This window comes from Tubulanus polymorphus, chromosome 5, assembly GCF_964204645.1.
Source record: "Tubulanus polymorphus chromosome 5, tnTubPoly1.2, whole genome shotgun sequence".
NCBI classification, from domain to species: domain Eukaryota; kingdom Metazoa; phylum Nemertea; class Palaeonemertea; order Tubulaniformes; family Tubulanidae; genus Tubulanus; species Tubulanus polymorphus.
Window position 1 is genome coordinate 13,081,853 of NC_134029.1, and position 21,251 is coordinate 13,103,103.

Genomic DNA, 21,251 nt, shown 5'->3' on the forward strand with positions numbered 1-21,251 from the left:
CGCGACAATACAATATTTTGGTTTTGTCGACCGCGACAAAACAATATTTTGGTTTTGTCGCCCTCGACAATTCAATATTTTGGTTTTACCGCCCGCGACAATTCATTATTTTGGTTTTATCGCCCCCGACAATTCATTATTTTGGTTTTGTCGCACGCGACAATAGCGACAATTCAAGATTTTGGTTTTATCGCCCGCGACAATTCATTTTTTGGATTTGTCGCCCACGACAATTCAATATTTTGGTTTTATCGCCCGCGACAATTCATTATTTTGGTTTTATCGCCCGCGACAACTTTTTTTCTTTTTGTCGCGGTTTTATCGCCTGCGACACTTCAATATTTTGGTTTTATCGCCTGCGACAATTTATTATTTTGGTTTTATCGCCCGCGACAATTCATTAGTTTGGTTTTGTCGCCCGCTACAATTCATGATTTTGGTTTTATCGCCCACGACAATTCATTTTTTTGGTTTTATCGCCTGCGACAATTTATTATTTTGGTTTTATCCCCCGCGACATTTCATTAGTTTGGTTTTGTTGCCCGTGACAATTGAATATTTTGGTTTTGTCGTCCACGACAATTCATTATTTTGGTTTTATCGCCCGAGACAATTCATTTTTTTGGTTTTGTCACTCGCGACAATTCAATATTTTGGTTTTATCGCCAGCGACAATTGATTATTTTGGTTTTATCGCCCGCGACAATTGATTATTTTGGTTTTATCGCCCGCGACAATTAATTTTTTTGGTTTTGTCGCCCACATTATTAGCTTTTGAATAATTAGGCCAATTGATAACGTAATAAAGACTTATGCTTTCGCCTATTTTGAAGTCGATTAATCTGATATAGTACGGAAGCGATAAAGGGCCTCGAGTTGTTGCGTTCAAACTCGACAAGTCGCCATATTTATGTCGATATATCGCGATATATCGTGTCAAGTCCACATGAATATGTCTACATTTCGTGACGTTTTCACGACAAATTGCGCTTATTTGCTCATTTTCCACGGGACAAGCCGTCAAGGAAAATGGTTGAGAAAACGAAATATGTCGTCAAAACGTCACGATATATCGACATATTCATGTCGACTTGACGCGATATATCGCGGTATGTTGACAATAATATGGCGACTTGTCGAGTTGGAACGCGTCATCTCGAGGCCCCTTATCGCTTCCGTAGATATAGTGTCGAATATTAAGGTCATTTCGGCAGATTCTTTTTTTTAAAGTGATATTAAAGCGATCATTCAAGTGAGCCTCGAGTTGTTGCGTTCCAACTCGACAAGTCGCCATATTTATGTCGATATATCGCAACAATTCGACATGAATATGTCGACATATCCTGACGTTTTGACGACTTGAAACTCAGTCGTCATATCACTGGCGTCCTCATCTTTCAGCAACGCCAGTCACATGGAGTCGTACGTGTTCTACTTTCTGCGACGCGACACGACTGTCACAACCAACCGACGCGCTCTTGCAACTGGCAGAAACTAGTCGCACACAATCGTATTGCAAGCGACTTGCATCGAAACTTGCGATGCAACGTGAGGATCGCATCATGTCACAAGAACAACCTACGTCTGGCTTTAAGTTACTGCGGAGCACCAGCAATATCTTTTTTATTCGTTCAAAAGACCTTTCGCTTGAAAATTCTTTCGTCAGATCAAAATTTATTTCGTTCGAACCAATAATATTCTATACAATTGAACCAATTTGAAAAAATCGTTAGAACAAAGTTGAACAAACTTTTTTTTGTCCAAACGAAAGGTTTTTCGTTCGAACAATCATTCAATTGAACAGAATCGTTTTAATTTGAACAGAATTTTCTTGTCAGAACATTAAGTTTTTCGTTCGAACAAGTATATTGAAAAAAGTTTTTTCTCCGAACCGAAAGTATTAAGTATTTCGTTCAATCGAACAGAATTGTTTTCATTCAAACATTCGTTCGAAAAAAATTCTTTTCGCTCAACCAAATTTTTTTTCATTTCAACAATAACATAGCTTTTTATTCGAACACATTTTTTGTCAGAATGAAGAAAATTTTTGGTTCAAGCAAAAAGCGTATTGTTCGATCAAACAGAATTATTTTCATTCGAACAAGATTTTCTTGATGGAACATTAAGTTTTTTGGTCGAACAGCGTGTTAAGGTCGATTTGGAAATTTACTCGGTCTGGTATATGTAGGATTACTGTGTATGCCATTTGTCAGGACAATAAACAGAAGACAACTTAGGATACTACCTTGCGTGACTCCACTAGTTTGACCGACTTATCCCAAGATGAGGCGTTCCGTTGATTTCAGCTACAAGTTTTCGTTCAGAGATAACTGCTGAGCCATTTGGGCGACCTATCATTGATACTGTTTCCTAATAGCCTGTTTAGTAATGGCTGATGTTGTGCCTTGTCAAATGCTTCATCAAAATCCACCGTTGAACAGGCTTCTAAGACTGTGCAGAAAACCCGTTATCGCTGCTTTGCAGCTATATTTATTATTATCATTTTCTTCCACACTATTTTTACCAAAAGAACATAGCTTTTGTTACCTTACCGCTGTTTCATATACAATCCATATAATATCGTTCAGCTCACTGAGATCTACAAATAGCCCGCGTGTTTTTTCACGAATCATCGTTACAAAAGCGCTGTCGGGCCGTAAACATCGAAAATTTAGCCCCATTCAATGGAGCGACATGTTTTTCGAGTCGTCATCCCGAAATCAACCCGCAGGCCGACTGTCACTTCGATTATCAATTCAAGTATAAATGAACTAATTTATTGCCGCAGACTTCAAATTCAGTCGCGGTCTTCAAACAGTGATTTTAACAATAGCCCATTTTCCTCATCAAATCCTATTACCGATACACTGGAAATTTACTCCTTTAGATTTTAAAAGCACTGTCGAGCCGTAAACATCGACGAATCGACGTGTGTTACTACATCGTCGTTCCGGGGATCAGCTGCGAGTTTCTCCTCATCATGAGAATCAAATCGAGTACAAATTAATTTATTACTACCAGTGATTTGGCTGCGGGTTTCAAGGAGTTAGTATAACAATACCTTTATTTCTTTACCGAATTAACCGTGTATTTACTAAGATAAATCTTTAGTGTACCGGGGAATCGTAGGCCTAAACGAAACACGCCGAAGAGATATAGCGGAGAAAAGCTGTTATGTCGACGAGGTATCAAAATAAAAGAATATATTACTTTATTCGGCCGCGGGCTTCAACCTCTATATCAATACCATCAATACTCTATATTTCCTACAGTACATACCGATCATTGTCAAATGCACAAGGTATTTACTAAAGTATATAACACACTCCTATCCGTATGCTGGACTCACACTTGACATTCGGAGTAAGCGTTCGCTGTGGGGGAAAGGGATCGTTCGCTGTGTCGCTTGAAGTGTTTATCGAGTTTGACGCGGCTTTAGGCCTACCGGTACTGAGCTTTACCGTATCAAACAAACACAGTACAATTGTTGCGTTTATTAACGGACTCATTGGATTGAACTTCAAAACAAAATTTACGATATTTAGGTGGGTTGTTAAATTCAATAGGCCTCCGACCAATCTGTCCGGATGTTAGGCCTACGCATATACATAGGCCTACATAGGCTAGTAGCCTCTACTAGGTTAACCGTTCGCTGTGGGGGAAAGGAGATCGTTCGCTGTGTCGCTTGAAGTGTTTATCGAGTTTTACGCGACCTTAAGGCTTTAGTATGGTGGCTGATAAGGGCCATGCGTATAAAAAACATGTATATGCAAATGAGGGCGACATTATGACAAAACGACAAAACTAAAATAACGCGACAAAACAATAATTTTGGTTTTGTCACCCGCGACAATTCATTATTTTGGTTTAATCGCCCGCGACAATTCATTATTTGGTTTTATCGCCCGCGACAATTCATTATTTTGGTTTTGTCGCACGCGACAATAGCGATAATTCAAGATTTTGGTTTTATCGCCCGCGACAATTCAATATTTTGGTTTTATCGCCCGGGACAATTCATTATTTTGGTTTTATCGCCCGCGACAATTTTTTTTCTTTTTGTCGCGGTTTTATCGCCTGCGACACTTCAATATTTTGGTTTTATCGCCTGCGACAATTCATTATTTTGGTTTTATCGCCCGCGACAATTCATTTTTTTGGTTTTATCGCCCGCGACAATTCATTAGTTTGGTTTTGTTGCCCGCGACAATTGAATATTTTGGTTTTGTCGCCCGCGACAATTCATTATTTTGGTTTTATCGACCGCAACAATTCATTTTTTGGTTTTGTCGCTCGCGACAATTCAATATTTTGGTTTTATCGCCCACGACAAATCACTACTTTGGTTTTATCGCCAGCGACAATTCATTATTTTGGTTTTGTCGACCGCGACAATTCTTCTTTTTGGTTTTGTCGCCCGCGACAATTCACCATTTTGGTTTTGTCACCCGCGACAATTCATTATTTTGGTTTTATCGCCCGCGACAATTCATTATTTTGGTTTTGTCGCCAGCAACAATTCACCATTTTGGTTTTGTCGCCCGCGACAATTCACCATTTTGGTTTTGTCACCCGCGACAATTCATTATTTTGGTTTTATCGCCCGCGAAAATTCATTATTTTGGTTTTATCGCCCGCGACAATTCATTATTTTGGTTTTGTCACCCGAGACAATTCATCATTTTGGTTTTATCGCCCGCGACAATTCATTATTTTGGTTTTGTCGCCCGCGACAATTCACAATTTTGGTTTTGTCGCCCGCGACAATTCATTATTTTTGTTTTGTTGCCCCCACAATTCTTTTTTTGGTTTTGTCGCCCGCGACAATTCAATATTTTGGTTTTATCGCCCGGGACAATTCATTATTTTGGTTTTATCGCCCGCGACAATTTTTTTCTTTTTGTCGCAGTTTTATCGCCTGCAACACTTCAATATTATGGTTTTATCGCCTGCGACAATTCATTATTTTGGTTTTATCGCCCGCGACAATTCATTTTTTTGGTTTTATCGCCCGCGACAATTCATTAGTTTGGTTTTGTTGCCCGCGACAATTGAATATTTTGGTTTTGTCGCCCGCGACAATTCATTATTTTGGTTTTATCGACCGCAACAATTCATTTTTTTGGTTTTGTCGCTCGCGACAATTCAATATTTTGGTTTTATCGCCCACGACAAATCACTGCTTTGGTTTTATCGCCAGCGACAATTCATTATTTTGGTTTTGTCCACCGCGACAATTCTTCTTTTTGGTTTTGTCGCCCGCGACAATTCATTATTTTGGTTTTGTCGCCTGCGATAATTCACCATTTTGGTTTTGTCGCCCGCGACAATTCACCATTTTGGTTTTGTCACCCGCGACAATTCATTATTTTGTTTTTATCGCCTGCGACAATTCATCATTTTGGTTTTGTCGCCTGCGACAATTCACCATTTTGGTTTTGTCGCCCGCGACAATTCACCATTTTGGTTTTGTCACCCGCGACAATTCATTATTTTGGTTTTATCGCCCGCAAAAATTCATTATTTTGGTTTTATCGCCCGCGACAATTCATTATTTTGGTTTTGTCACCCGAGACAATTCATTTTTTTGGTTTTATCGCCCGCGACAATTCATTAGTTTGGTTTTGTTGCCCGCGACAATTGAATATTTTGGTTTTGTCGCCCGCGACAATTCATTATTTTGGTTTTATCGACCGCAACAATTCATTTTTTGGTTTTGTCGCTCGCGACAATTCAATATTTTGGTTTTATCGCCCACGACAAATCACTACTTTGGTTTTATCGCCAGCGACAATTCATTATTTTGGTTTTGTCGACCGCGACAATTCTTCTTTTTGGTTTTGTCGCCCGCGACAATTCACCATTTTGGTTTTGTCACCCGCGACAATTCATTATTTTGGTTTTATCGCCCGCGACAATTCATTATTTTGGTTTTGTCGCCTGCAACAATTCACCATTTTGGTTTTGTCGCCCGCGACAATTCACCATTTTGGTTATGTCACCCGCGACAATTCATTATTTTGGTTTTATCGCCCGCGAAAATTCATTATTTTGGTTTTATCGCCCGCGACAATTCATTATTTTGGTTTTGTCACCCGAGACAATTCATCATTTTGGTTTTATCGCCCGCGACAATTCATTATTTTGGTTTTGTCGCCCGCGACAATTCACAATTTTGGTTTTGTCGCCCGCGACAATTCATTATTTTTGTTTTGTTGCCCCCACAATTCTTTTTTTGGTTTTGTCGCCCGCGACAATTCAATATTTTGGTTTTATCGCCCGGGACAATTCATTATTTTGGTTTTATCGCCCGCGACAATTTTTTTCTTTTTGTCGCAGTTTTATCGCCTGCAACACTTCAATATTATGGTTTTATCGCCTGCGACAATTCATTATTTTGGTTTTATCGCCCGCGACAATTCATTTTTTTGGTTTTATCGCCCGCGACAATTCATTAGTTTGGTTTTGTTGCCCGCGACAATTGAATATTTTGGTTTTGTCGCCCGCGACAATTCATTATTTTGGTTTTATCGACCGCAACAATTCATTTTTTTGGTTTTGTCGCTCGCGACAATTCAATATTTTGGTTTTATCGCCCACGACAAATCACTGCTTTGGTTTTATCGCCAGCGACAATTCATTATTTTGGTTTTGTCCACCGCGACAATTCTTCTTTTTGGTTTTGTCGCCCGCGACAATTCATTATTTTGGTTTTGTCGCCTGCGATAATTCACCATTTTGGTTTTGTCGCCCGCGACAATTCACCATTTTGGTTTTGTCACCCGCGACAATTCATTATTTTGTTTTTATCGCCTGCGACAATTCATTATTTTGGTTTTGTCGCCTGCGACAATTCACCATTTTGGTTTTGTCGCCCGCGACAATTCACCATTTTGGTTTTGTCACCCGCGACAATTCATTATTTTGGTTTTATCGCCCGCAAAAATTCATTATTTTGGTTTTATCGCCCGCGACAATTCATTATTTTGGTTTTGTCACCCGAGACAATTCATTTTTTTGGTTTTATCGCCCGCGACAATTCATTAGTTTGGTTTTGTTGCCCGCGACAATTGAATATTTTGGTTTTGTCGCCCGCGACAATTCATTATTTTTGTTTTGTTGCCCCCACAATTCTTTTTTTGGTTTTGTCGCCCGCGACAATTCAATATTTTGGTTTTATCGCCCGGGACAATTCATTATTTTGGTTTTATCGCCCGCGACAATTTTTTTCTTTTTGTCGCAGTTTTATCGCCTGCAACACTTCAATATTATGGTTTTATCGCCTGCGACAATTCATTATTTTGGTTTTATCGCCCGCGACAATTCATTTTTTTGGTTTTATCGCCCGCGACAATTCATTAGTTTGGTTTTGTTGCCCGCGACAATTGAATATTTTGGTTTTGTCGCCCGCGACAATTCATTATTTTGGTTTTATCGACCGCAACAATTCATTTTTTTGGTTTTGTCGCTCGCGACAATTCAATATTTTGGTTTTATCGCCCACGACAAATCACTGCTTTGGTTTTATCGCCAGCGACAATTCATTATTTTGGTTTTGTCCACCGCGACAATTCTTCTTTTTGGTTTTGTCGCCCGCGACAATTCATTATTTTGGTTTTGTCGCCTGCGATAATTCACCATTTTGGTTTTGTCGCCCGCGACAATTCACCATTTTGGTTTTGTCACCCGCGACAATTCATTATTTTGTTTTTATCGCCTGCGACAATTCATTATTTTGGTTTTGTCGCCTGCGACAATTCACCATTTTGGTTTTGTCGCCCGCGACAATTCACCATTTTGGTTTTGTCACCCGCGACAATTCATTATTTTGGTTTTATCGCCCGCAAAAATTCATTATTTTGGTTTTATCGCCCGCGACAATTCATTATTTTGGTTTTGTCACCCGAGACAATTCATCATTTTGGTTTTATCGCCTGGACAATTCACCATTTTGGTTTTATCGCCAGCGACAATTCATTATTTTGGTTTTGTCGACCGCGACAATTCTTCTTTTTGGTTTTGTCACCCGCGACAATTCATTATTTTGGTTTTGTCGACCGCGACAAATCACCATTTTGGTTTTGTCGCCCTCGACAATTCACCTTTTTGGTTTTGTCGCCTGGACAATTCACCATTTTGGTTTTGTCGCCCGCGACAATTCATTATTTTTGTTTTGTTGCCCCCACAATTCTTTTTTTGGTTTTGTCGCCCGCGACAATTCATTATTTTGGTTTTATCGCCTGCGACAATTCAATATTTTGGTTTTATCGCCCGCGATAATTCATTATTTTGGTTTTATTGCCCTGTGACAATTTATTATTTTGGTTTTGTCGCACGAGACAATTCATTATTTTGGTTTTATCGCCCGCGACAATTCATTATTTTGGTTTTGCCGCCCAAAGAAAATTTTGAAGACGCTTTGATCAATTACCTTGATGTTTCGTTTATATTTGAATCTACCAAAGGCCCATCAGCATAAGAAAATTGGGTCGATCTGACTCAAGATGGCCGTCCTATGACCTTTTTAGTGCCCAAAAATGTCAACTTTGGCCAGAATTCTAGGTCCTGTAGCTTCCTACTGGTTTGCCATTTCTCATTGCAATTGCTGATGGATATTCTTTAGAGAGGGATGTTTTATACCTGGGACAGGTATTTTTGATCAGCCAATTATGACGCAATTGGCGGCCATCTTGGTGTCATCAGTACTCATTCGTAGGTGGGAAAAAGTTTTTCCACAATTAATCGATACCTAAGCATATTGTGTTACTATATTCAATAGGAAAGTTGTAGCCCATAACGTGTTCTATGATTTTGGTGAGTTTCAAGGTCATTGATTTTTGTATGTGGCCATCAGGGGGCGTTGAATAATACAATAACTTAGTATCGCTATCTTATATTTGTACCAAGGCATATTTTGTTACCATGATCCATTGCAAAGTTGTAGTTCATGACATCGTCTATGATTGTGGTGAGTTTTTAAGGACATTAGTTATTCCATATAGTCACCAGGGGGCGCTGAATAGTAGAATGGCTTAGTATTTCCTTATTAGATTGGTACCTAGGCATATTTTGTTACTATGATCAATTGCAAAGTTGTATTTCATGACATGTACTACGATTGTGGTGAGTTTTAAGGTCATTGGGTTTTGCATATGGTCACCAGGGGGCGTTGAATAGTAGAATAACTTAGTATTTCCATATTAAATTGGTAACGAGGCATATTTTGTTATCACAATCAATTACAAAATCATAGCTGCTCACATTTTCTATGATTGTGGTGGGTTTCAAGGTCATTGGTTTTTGTATATGGTCACTAGAGGGCGTTATGTATTGAAATTGTTAGATTGTTGAGCATTTGAAACCACTGCCCAAGTGAGCATGGTGTCCCTGGACCCCTAGTTTGGTTTTGTCGCCCGCGACAATTCATTATTTTGGTTTTGTCGCACGCAACAATTCAATAGTTTGTTTTTGTCGTCTGCGACAATTCATTATTTTGGTTTTATCGCCCGCAACAATTCAATATTTTGGTTTTAACGCCCGCGACAATTCATTATTGTGGTTTTATCGCCCGCGACAATTCATTATTTTGGTTTTATCGGCCGCGACAATTCATTATTTTTGTTTTGTCGCCCGTGACAATTCAATATTTTGGTTTTCTCACCCGCGACAATTCATAATTTTGGTTTTGTCGCCCGTGGTTTTGTCGGAACATTAAGTTTTTTGTCGAACAGTGTGTTACGGTTGTTTTGGAAATTTACTCGGTCTGGTATATTTTGGATTACTGTGTATGTCATTTGTCAGGACATTAAACAGAAGACGACTTAGGATACTACCTTGCGTGACTCCACTAGTTAGACCGTCTCACTCCAAGATGAGGCGTTCCGTTGATTTCGGTTACAAGTTTCCACGTCTCACTCCAAGATGAGGCGTTCCGTTGATTTCGGTTACAAGTTTCCATTCAGAGATAACTGCTGTGTCATTTGGGCGACCTATCATTGATACTGTTTCCTAATAGCCTGTTCAGTAATGGCTGATGTTGAGCCTTATCAAATGCTTTGTTGAAATCCACCGTTGAACAGGATTCTAAGACTGTGCAGAAAACCCGTTATCGCTGCTTTGCAGCCATATTTTTTGTTATTATTTCAACATTTATAATTTTATTAGTTTCATTTTCATATATTTCAGTTATTTTTTTAATATCATCAATAATAAAATCTTCATCTAATTCATACAATTTTAAAGAATTTATAATTAAATAAGTAATTTTTTCTACATTATTAGTTTCTTTATTTATTGTTTTTACATAAGTGAATATAATATTTTTAATATACATCATTCATTTCAAATTGCATTTCTTTAAATTCAAAACCAAAACATTTACTCGCCTATACAGTTATTTTCATATTTATATTGAAAAAAATTATTCTTTACATCTTATAACTAATTCATAAATTACAGGGAAATCATTTAAATCGATTAAACATCCATTATGATTTCAAACTTCTAATTCAAAATTATTAAATCGCGGAATACATGGTTTAAAATCACATTCAGCTAAATAAAAATTTATTTGTTTTCCAAATCGTTTAACATTTTTAATGGTTTTAAAAATTTATTTTCATTTGCTTTGAATGTTTTTAATGGGTCAATTAAATTGCAATAAATATAAAAATTAGTAAAACTCATCATTAAATTTGATCTAGAATTAACATTTGAATAAAGTTTATTAGGTGTAATACCTAAAATTTTAGCTAACGGTTTTCTTACTATAAATCTATGTTGTTCATCATTAGCTAACTTTATTCTAACTCTATTACTATTATCACTTTTTAAGAATTTAATTCCAAATCCAGCCGATCCAGAATCTAGATTCTGGAATCAACAAATATTCTATGTTCTTTTAATTCTACATTAATTTACTTTAAAAGATTACCTCAAACCCTACAAAAATAATTTTGATGAAGTTTTTCTTTAATACATGGATAAGAAGAAACCTTGTAAAATGTGTGGTGAATTGCAAACTAAAAGTCACATGGCTAGACGCATGAAAAGACATGATGAACCCCTTAAAATAACGTGCCCAAATTGTAATAAAACCTTTTCAAAAAATTATTTTTTAAAACATTCAGAAAAATGTAAATTCGATGAATTAATAGTTGATAGTAACGAAAATGATAATAATCCTGGTGAAATTGAACCAGATATAATATGGAAAAGACCTTTTTTATTCTATGATAAGAATAATATAAAAAATCATTGCTGCGAGTATTGCCAAATAAAATTTAGTCCTGAAAATATAGAAGATTGGGAGAATCATCAATTAAATGGTGCACATTTAAATGAAATTTTTAATAAATCTTAAATAGAATTTAATGAGAGAACAAATAATTTCTTTGAAAAAATGAAATATGAGAAAACGGCATCAAATAATAAAGAAACACTTGAAATATTTGAAAAACAATATAATGAATAAGTAAGAAAAACATATTATTGTAAATATTGTACATTGATTATTATTACAGGGTGTCCCATTAATTACTATACATAAAGAACTGCCTGTCATTTTCAAACCGTTTGAGATAAATCCGCCAAATCTTCAGGAGGGATGGACTATAACAATACTTTTCACCACACAAAAATTACTTAACTAAAATCCAGTTAGTTTACAAAATATTCTAGATGGGAGAACCTTTCAATTTTATCACACGATTCAGTGTATTGTTGAAATTTCTCAGTACGTTGCCAGTCACCAGTGTCATCGCAGATGTTTATCTTTAAATCACCAATAGTCTCTGGTTTGTTTTGGTACACTGTATTCTTCAGCTGGCAAGTAAAAGTCCACTGGATTTAGGTCACATGAGTATGGGTCCAGTCGTTTACAGTTTGCAGCGCAGTGATTCTGTCACCGAAATGCCTATGCAGAACATCAATTATTGTGCGTGCTGTAAGACATCGCTCACCAATCCTGCTGGAACCACACTTTGAGACTTCCTCTAGATATCTACGAAGTTTTGTAATGGAGTACTGGTGTTAAATCTGAACCTCATAATGTACACTTTGGAGTAGCGCAGGGCTCAGTACTTGGCCCTCTACTTTTTCTCGTATATGTTCTGCCCTTAGGGCAGTTAATACAATTTCACAATATCAATAGGCATGGCTTTGCTGATGATAAGCAGGTGTACAAATTAATAACATCAATTCGTGATTCGGGTGCTGTGACATCACAACTTGCAAAGGTGGAATCGTGTCTTGCGGCTGTGTACAATTGGTACACTGCAAACTTCCTGAAGGCCAATGCCACTAAAACTGAGGTTTTCTTGTTCGGAACCAGCCATGATTAAATTAGTTTCCATAGATCATCTGACAGTTGCTGGCACTCGCGTTGCTCTTAGTACTAAATCTGTGCGGAATCTTGGTGTCATATTTGACTGTGAGCTCTCTATGAGAGATCATGTTCAATCACTTTTAAGGAGTGGATACTACCACATCAGGAATATTGTCATAGTTAGAAAGTACCTTACTACCGATGCTACTAAATCCCTCGTTCAAGCATTAATTTTATCGAGACTGGATTACTGTAATAGTTTATTGTGTGGAGCCTCTAAGGACCTCATTGATGGTTAACAGAGACTGGAGAATTGTGCAGCACGACTTGTTTGTCTTGTATCGAAGTATGATCACATAACACCAGTTCTTAACGACCTTCATTGGCTGCCAGTCAAAGCAAGAATTGAGTTCGAAATTCTTCTAATTACATTTAAAGCATTAACAGGATGTGCACCAGTTTACATCAGTGAACTCATTCAGTTATATGCTCCTGCGCGTCAACTACGTTCATCTTCACACCACAGACTTTCTGAACCACCCGGAGGAGCTCATTTGAACTTTATTACTATGGAAAACTGCGCTATATAGATAACTATTATTACTATTATTATTATTACTGAATCGGCATCTTATGATAGCCGGCTCCATTCATAGTCGGCATTTCTTTGTTGTCAAAAAAAGTATAGCCCGATTGTAGGCCCACGGGGATGACCTACTGCATGGTTAATCGAAAGATCACACCTCGTAGACAACAGAGAGCTCACTTGATGACATTAAGTGGCTTCTCTGCAATCAAATAGGGATTCTTAAAACCAAAATCTACGGTAAAATTGTTTAAATATCGATATTATAATTCTATTTCATGAACTGACAAACAAAAAGAAACAAATTGAGCGAGATGAAATGTGGAATAATATAGAACTTTATTCAAATGAAAAAAATGAAATTGAAGAACCTAAAGAAATTATAGAAAACGTTTAGCTGAATATTTAGATGAAAACAGTTATTATTTACCTATGAAAACGATATGTTTACGAGTTACTAGTTTAAAAAACCGTTATTATTACATGAAATATGATCATTTAACAAATACATTTAGCTATGAAACATATTAATAATTAATAAGCGCAAGGTAACGTTTTTATTCCATCATCTAAAATATATCTTTTATCATCGAACGGATTTAAACTAGATCTTTCAATTTCATATATATACATTTCATGATCTTCAGAACGTAGACAATTCATTTTATGTTTCATTGTTATTGAATTATATAATGACTTTATATGATCTTAAAATTCGATGTCTGTCAATCGAATGCTTTGTCATTCCTTTTAACTTTTTAGCCTCATGATCTTTAGTTCTGTAACTATACATTTTACTTCTCATTAGAACAAATTCAATTATTATATCACCGCCTTATTCATCTTAAAACGTTCCAGGTCGTTTTTTATTTTCAATACTAAATAATTCATGATCTTTTGGATAATTACTAAAATCTAAATGATGTTTTAATATTTTTAAGTCTTTTTTTATGTTATTTGTCTTGATTTTTTTGTAACTGTCAGTATTTTTGGCTATTAATGGAAATCCACAAGTAAATGTATCATCTTCACTAGTTAAATCATAAACATAATCTGTTAGATTGGATATTTCAAATAAATCTCTAACTTCTTTAGTTAATTCTTTTTCTACATGTGTTAATTGGAATACATTTGGTTTATCTTTTAAATACAAACTAACATATTAAAACCTAATGATGAACATAATAAATTTAATAATAAATTTTTTGCCTTTTTGTGCAAATGAAATAGTTTTTTGTTGTGTATTTATTTTCCGGCCATCTGCAGCATAAAATCCAATGAAGTACGATTTTCTTAAATTATATTGTGCATTTGATACTTTTCTTTTGTTGATGTATTGCTTTTAACTTTTGCTGGGATAAAGAACTCATCATTATATTTTATAGCAAAATCTGTAGGGTTATTCACAAGTATTCTATAAACTACTAATGATTTTATATGATCCATGATTCTAAATATTTTATAAGGATAAACTTCTTCACAATATTTTTAATTCTTTTTAATAATTTCAAATCTTGATTACATACATACCAACAATATTCAGTGCGTCTAATATATTTTTACACACCTGCTGAACCATCTCCGGTGAAAAAAACCTTTATCAAAATTTTCTTTTCCTTCAAATGTTTCAGGTTCAATGCGATAGATATTATTATTTATTACATCAAATGACATATGATTCATTCTTGGGTAGTATCTTCTATGAAATAATTCATCGCCAATTATTATATCAGTTGGTTTGATTTCATCACCATTTTGTTTAATTAAACTAGGGTCTTCTGTAACATCTACAAATCCTAACAGTTCTAACTCTGTAAATTTTATTATTTGTTTTATAAGAAATTTTTTGTCAAAACATCCATAAATCCATTTATTTGTATTAATTCTTTTTCCTCATATGATATGTAAAGTCTTTATTGATTAGGTTTATTGTTTCCAAAATTCTTCTTATCAATATTTCATTATTTTATTTTAATAATATTATAATATAATATTAATAATATCAGCTGTGACAGAATCAAATTGTAATATTTCATTATTTTTTCCTCCAAAATGTGGTTGTAAAACACTATAATAGAAATCATACATTAATAATTTTGATATTTCTTAAACAGTTGAACCAATGAATATAGGTTTATTAAATTGCATTGCCATTCTTTTTAATTTCACTGCCGTCAAATAATCATCGAATCTTTTATTACGCTAATGTCTTGGGCTTGATTGTAAATGCCTTAATCTTTCAGAATTATATACTAATTCGATATCACTTCTATTTCTAATATTTTCGCATGTTTTACCATAAAAAAACTATTATCCATTAATTTGAAGAAATCTTTTTTCGAAATCTGTTTTTGATATGGTTCTCTGTTGAGTATTGAAATCTATATATTTTTCTAACCATTTCGATTGATTAAATTCATATATCTATGAACTTTCTTTAATTTCATTTCCTGAGTTAAGTAAAATTTTAACATTCTGTAATGAACGATAAAATAAAATTTAAAATTTAAAATTTTGTGTAAATATTAATTTTTCTGTAAAAACTTGATCTTTCGGTTTTATTTTTTTTCTGATATTCACTCAAATAACTATCATCTACGGTTAAACGTTCTGGGCAATATGGCAAATTTTTAGATTTAAATTTTATTTCATCAGGATATTCTAAATCACTACAAAGAAATAACCAATTGGAGCATTATCTTTTAAACTCATATTGCGCTTTCCCAATCAGTTTTAACATCATTTTTAACTTCTGTTAATATACAATTTTTTATATGGTTGATATTGCATCATTGCCCAACCATATAAACTATTTACATTAATATATAATAATTTATATTCGTCGTTTGCTTTAAAATGTCTTTTTTAAATGTCTTGTGGCAAAACCACATTGCCAAGATCAACCAGGACTTGAATAACAATAACAAGGATCAACATAAAAATTATTTGAATTAACGTTAAATTTTCTGTTGGGTGCAAACAACTTATAATTGCCCTCAGAAAACAATTGTTGTCTGCATTTTGAACATTTATAATTGCTTTTGATAAAAATCGTAATTTAATATAAGATGATGCTTCAATATCTTTTTCTGTGGTTAATTTTGAATAATTTGGAAAGATCTTATTACTTTTTGATGTTTTATTTCTTTTTGTATCATACATATTCAAATCTAAAAATATAATTTCATTCAATGTTAAACCGAACCTTCGAAATATCTTTCTTCGATATGACGTCTAAATTCATTAAATATTTATTCCAGTTTCTCTTATATTTGTGTTTTCGAAATTATTTCTTCGGAATGTGTTTCAATATTATACTCCATTTTTCTTCTGATTTTATAAAACTTACTTTCCGGAAATCCTAATTTTTGGATATTCAACATCTGTTACAAAATCCATTATTTTTTTCCATTTTTTCAATAACTTAACTATAATCTTCTTTTGTTGTTCCTTTAAAAATCTAAATATTATAGCTGCAAGGCCAATTTTACTACGCAATGTTTCTAAAATTTTGATTGTATCTTTAATTTCTGATGAATCGATATAATTTCTAACATTTTCCGTATAAGGTTTATTTGAAATAGATTTAGTTTATTTAATAGATTTCTTTACTTGTTGAGATTTATAATCAGAATATCAGAATATAATCATCTGTTCCTAAAATATTGTTACTTAAATTCTGTTGGTGTTTCTTTTTATTCGAGATGTCTATGATAATTCCTTTTACTTATAAGTTCATTTTAAATATCGCATTTCATCTCATCCTTTTTCATATTTTGTAATTGTTCTTTTCTTTCATTGGAATTTTCTGGAGTTTCAAAATCTATAACATTTTTATATGAATTGCAGATTTTTCATGATGAGATTTATTAGATTTATTGATGTATTTTTTACAATATGGACAATAAGATCGATTTTTATTAGCATCAATTTTTTTCTGTTTGGTACTCACCGGTGGCGAGTGGTGGCGAGTCGTACTCTCGTACTCTGGTTTCAAAACCACATTTTGTAATTACTAGCGTCTCATTTTACTTAGTAGCCACTTGAGAACAAAAAGAAATTAACAATATCGGCTACATTCCAGTAGTATACAAAACAGTTATCTGAAATAGTCTACCTTTCAATTCAGATGGTTTTCTATAGTAGCTGTTTGATATGGCATGGAAATACTGTCGAAATTAAACTAGCATTTTTGACGCGTCAAATTCACTTCATTCAAAACGTTATCTCATTTCATTATGCATTTAATAAAGATAGGATGCACAGGGTTTTGAGGGTTTTGAATAAAGTTAGGTTGAGGGCTCTGTGTAGGTAAAACAATCCAACTGTGTTTGGCTGCCTCGTTGGTCTAGCAGTGTAACTGTGCTAGTGCTTGTAGTTCGAATACTGTTCTTATCTCTCTGCTATATTTTCTCTTCAGATTATTTGAGTCGTGGGATTAGTGTGGGATTCTAATCAGAGCAAATTATGGGCAAAATAGTGCCCATATATAACAGGAATAATGCCCGTCGGTTATCCTGTGCCCAAAAACTGACCTGATCATAATCAAGATGTCCATTTGTCGAAATCAGCACGTGTGTGCTTTTATGGCTCTCTGATTGTTTTCCAACATGAGTCTTCTGCTCGGATACTTTCAGTTCAGCAGTCAACAATATCCTCTAATAGTGTTAAAAAGTTGTAGACATTGCCATTTGAAAAGACCATCATGATCAACAGTTGTCTACAACAAAGATCAAAAAGATCGGTTCAAAAATAGTGACTTATTGTTGTTTTTTCGACCTTTCATGGCGGAAATTGCTAAGTGCTGACGGGGAGCACCGAGTGAATATTAACTCGCGTATGATGAAAGACAGCTAACCCGTTCATACTCCATTCACCTCTCTGGTACAACAGTGTATTTTTCCTAAAACGTACCAATAGACCTATGTTAATCGTTTTTTTTCCTCGGGAAAATAGAATTTATCTGTGTATACTCAATACTGATAGTTTTGCTGCGTAGCTGTGCTAAACTGCAATCCCCTCGTTATAAATTTTCTGAGCGATTAGCTCCAACTGTGCGTCCTTAAATTACTATTTCACGTGATTTTGTTGTAAACTTAATTCTTCACTGCAAAGTAACCGCAGTGAACCGTAGTAACCGTGATGCGAACGTATTGTGATATCGAGTGAAACACCAGAATAGTTATAAATCAAACCAAGGATTGGTAGATAATAAAAGCTAACTATAGTAAACAGGATAATATCCGAAACGTCAGTGAAACAAGAGTCGTAGTAGTTTAAATCACTATCGTGGTTTCTTTTATGACAGCACCGTTGGTAATACGACTTAACCCGTATTTGTCTATGTCGGTTTAAAACTAACCACATGAAGTTTCATTACATATAAGGGATGTATACGAATAGATCAAATTGAAATTTCTCTGCAGATTATAAGATTATCAGGTTTATTCATTTAAAGGTGAAGATGTTGTAGTGAACGTGGAAATGCCAGCCAGCGATAAAGATGAAGAATTATCGGATTTAAAAGAAAAATTTGAATACCCGGATGTTTCCCACGACGGGAACGGGGTTAATTTTTATCTACGTCTCGGTGCAGTTGGTAAGAAGCGTTGCTCATAATAATCATTGAATAAAAATCTGCAAAACATATCGTAAGAAACCAGATATGCTTTTCTCTTTAAGGGTTCGGTCTCGGAACAATGTTATTGGCTGGATTCCGTATATCGGAGCGGTTAGAAAACAGTGTCACATTGGAATGCCGAAGTACATTGTTTCCAATCAATGCTGCTCTCATGATCATCTTTGTTTTTACTCAGACATTTTTTATATTCAAACACCACCGAGTAAGCATAATGAAGCATTATATATTGACACACGCAGAAAGCCTACAGACCAGACACCGATAGAATTTTTGATGTTACAGGTCATCATTAATCGACGGAAACCAATCGTTAGACTATGCCTGATGCATCTTTTGGCTACTAATCTATCCGTATGGCTATCAGCTGTAACGCATGAAACTGCAGAAGATATTGGCAGGGCGCCACATACCTACAGGCCTAAAATTCACCAAAGAGGTACATATCCATATCTAATGATTTCGGTTCCGATCTCAGAGTCTATTTCATCGTTTAATATACATGTATAACGAATTTGGTATGGAGCTTGCGAAGGGCTTATTTATGGTGGCTGATAAGGGCCAAAATGCATTAATTTTTACACGACCTCGATTATAGAAAAACGCAAAACGAAACCTATAGAGCAAAAACGAAAACTTCGTTTTTGCTACCGCGCAAAGACGAACTTTTCGTTTTTGCTAGGGCGCAAAAAGTGAAGTTTTCGTTTTTGCTCTATAGGTTTCGTTTTGCGTTTTTCAATAATCGAGGTCGTGTTAAAATTAATGCATTTGGCCCTTATCAGCCACCATACTTATAGGCGTATACACCGTACTCTTTATGTTGACATTTCCAGGGAGGATATACCCATGAACCATTGTTGTCATTTTATGTTTTTAGCATTGGTTGACGTCTATGACGTCAAACCAATACTAGTAAAATCGATCGGAAGTCGTAGTAAAAAAAGGGCCGAATCTTCGTATTTTCATAGTAACTTCAAATTTTAACTCCGTTAACGTAAAATATGAGAAACAGATGAAAATGACTCAAAATAATGTTTCAATTATTCCCTACAAGATAGCATCGCCAGATTTCTGATATAATGGTCCAAACAGTTATACTATCGCATTTTGCTAGTTAGTTAAGTGGTAGATGAGAGGGGGTTAAGCAATCGCGTAGTGATATGTACGCATTGACCTTGGGAGTTAAGAATCGGGAAAGGCCACTTTTGAATACAAAAACATAAATTCATATACATAAAAATATATGTATATAAATATCATTGTATTTACATATCACTGTTATTCCTCCTATCAGAAGCAATGAGATTAATTGGAATTAATTCTCAGCGGCAGAATACATATTTCTGTAGCAGTGGAATGGTAGGCCTACTCATAACTGAAACCCGTGTAGGTAAGTAATGTGGTCATGCGGGAAGCATTTACTGAAGTTAAAACCATTTCACCATTAACCGAAACATCAAACGGTAAACTGTACAACCCAGCCATGCTACGATATCACCAAAAAAGATAGCTTATTCTATTCAATTTTACCAGAGCTGTTTGTTAGAGGAAAATATCATAAGTACGCTGAGAACAACTATGTTGTATAGTCAATCCATCAATCAGTTGATTGATAGTTTATTGTAAAATTCCATCGGTTCGGCCATATTCTAAGATAATTTTTCACTTTAAAATGCCGTTCCCGCCTCCTGCACACTCACGAGGTGGTAGCAGCACGTACGCACTCGGCAGACAGTTTAGTTTTGTAACGCGCGCCGGGAAAAATAACGTTGATTATCATTTCCATGCATTGAACACCAGGACAGTGATTAAATCTTAAATTTTACACAATATTCATCGTAGATTGCAATATCGCGATGGTTATTTGCGCTGCTGAAGTTTTTTTTTGGAATTGAATCGAGCGCCCTCGGTAGCTCAGTGCGATAAGTTGCATCCACTATCAGTGCTGAGAGACAAGTGGGTTCGAATCCTACCATTGACTGCTTACAGTGTGCGGTCAACACTTCAAAGGCCGTCCCATCGCGAAACCAAGATCCAAAGCAAGCCAAACAAACAAAAAAAACAAACAAACAATCGTGAGCCGGCCTTCCTCAGTGACACCAGTAATAGGGTAAGTCTTGTTTCAGGTCAAAGGTCGAAAGGTCGAGCTCATAAAAAATAAAAATAAATTCTCACACGCTCGAATTTATTTTTATTTTTTACTCACTCAACCTTTCAACCTTTAATCTGAAACAAGACACCCTATTACTCTAATAATATTCGAATAGATATGAACATTATATAAATGAATATCATATATATGAAAATATGTATAATAAATGGCGAGTAAACAAATACACAATGAATCCTTAGCTAGAATTAAAGATACATGTACTACAAATGTCAAATCTGTAGATTATAAATTCAAAAAGTTAACAGAATTAACATAACATATATAATGAAATATTTAATTACAAATATTGAAACAATTACTTATAGATATGGTAATAAATTAGTTATTCACCTAGAATATGAAGGATTAAAAGGAAATAAATATAAATTCAGAACATATTTACCAGATAGATTTCATAGATTATCTAGTGAAGATATCGATGAATTATATTCAAGTGATTTCTATTTCATATATAAAGGTAAGAATGAAAAAGGATGTCATGATATAGATTTCGAATAATATAAATCAATTTTAATGAAAAAATTGATAT

The 21,251-nt window shown here is 34.9% G+C and overlaps 1 protein-coding gene across 1 annotated transcript in view; it reads left to right on the top strand.

The window, feature by feature from the left end:
• The first annotated feature begins 3,041 nt into the window (after positions 1-3,041).
• LOC141906250 (proton channel OtopLc-like) overlaps positions 3,042-21,251 on the top strand; it is a 43,438-nt gene continuing 25,228 nt past the window's right edge. The window contains exons 1-5 of the mRNA XM_074795496.1: positions 3,042-3,045; positions 18,370-18,510; positions 18,594-18,754; positions 18,835-18,988; positions 19,844-19,939. Coding sequence (XP_074651597.1) covers positions 18,396-18,510; positions 18,594-18,754; positions 18,835-18,988; positions 19,844-19,939 — 526 coding nt within the window. The 5' untranslated portion in view covers positions 3,042-3,045; positions 18,370-18,395. The remainder of the gene's footprint in view (positions 3,046-18,369; positions 18,511-18,593; positions 18,755-18,834; positions 18,989-19,843; positions 19,940-21,251) is intronic.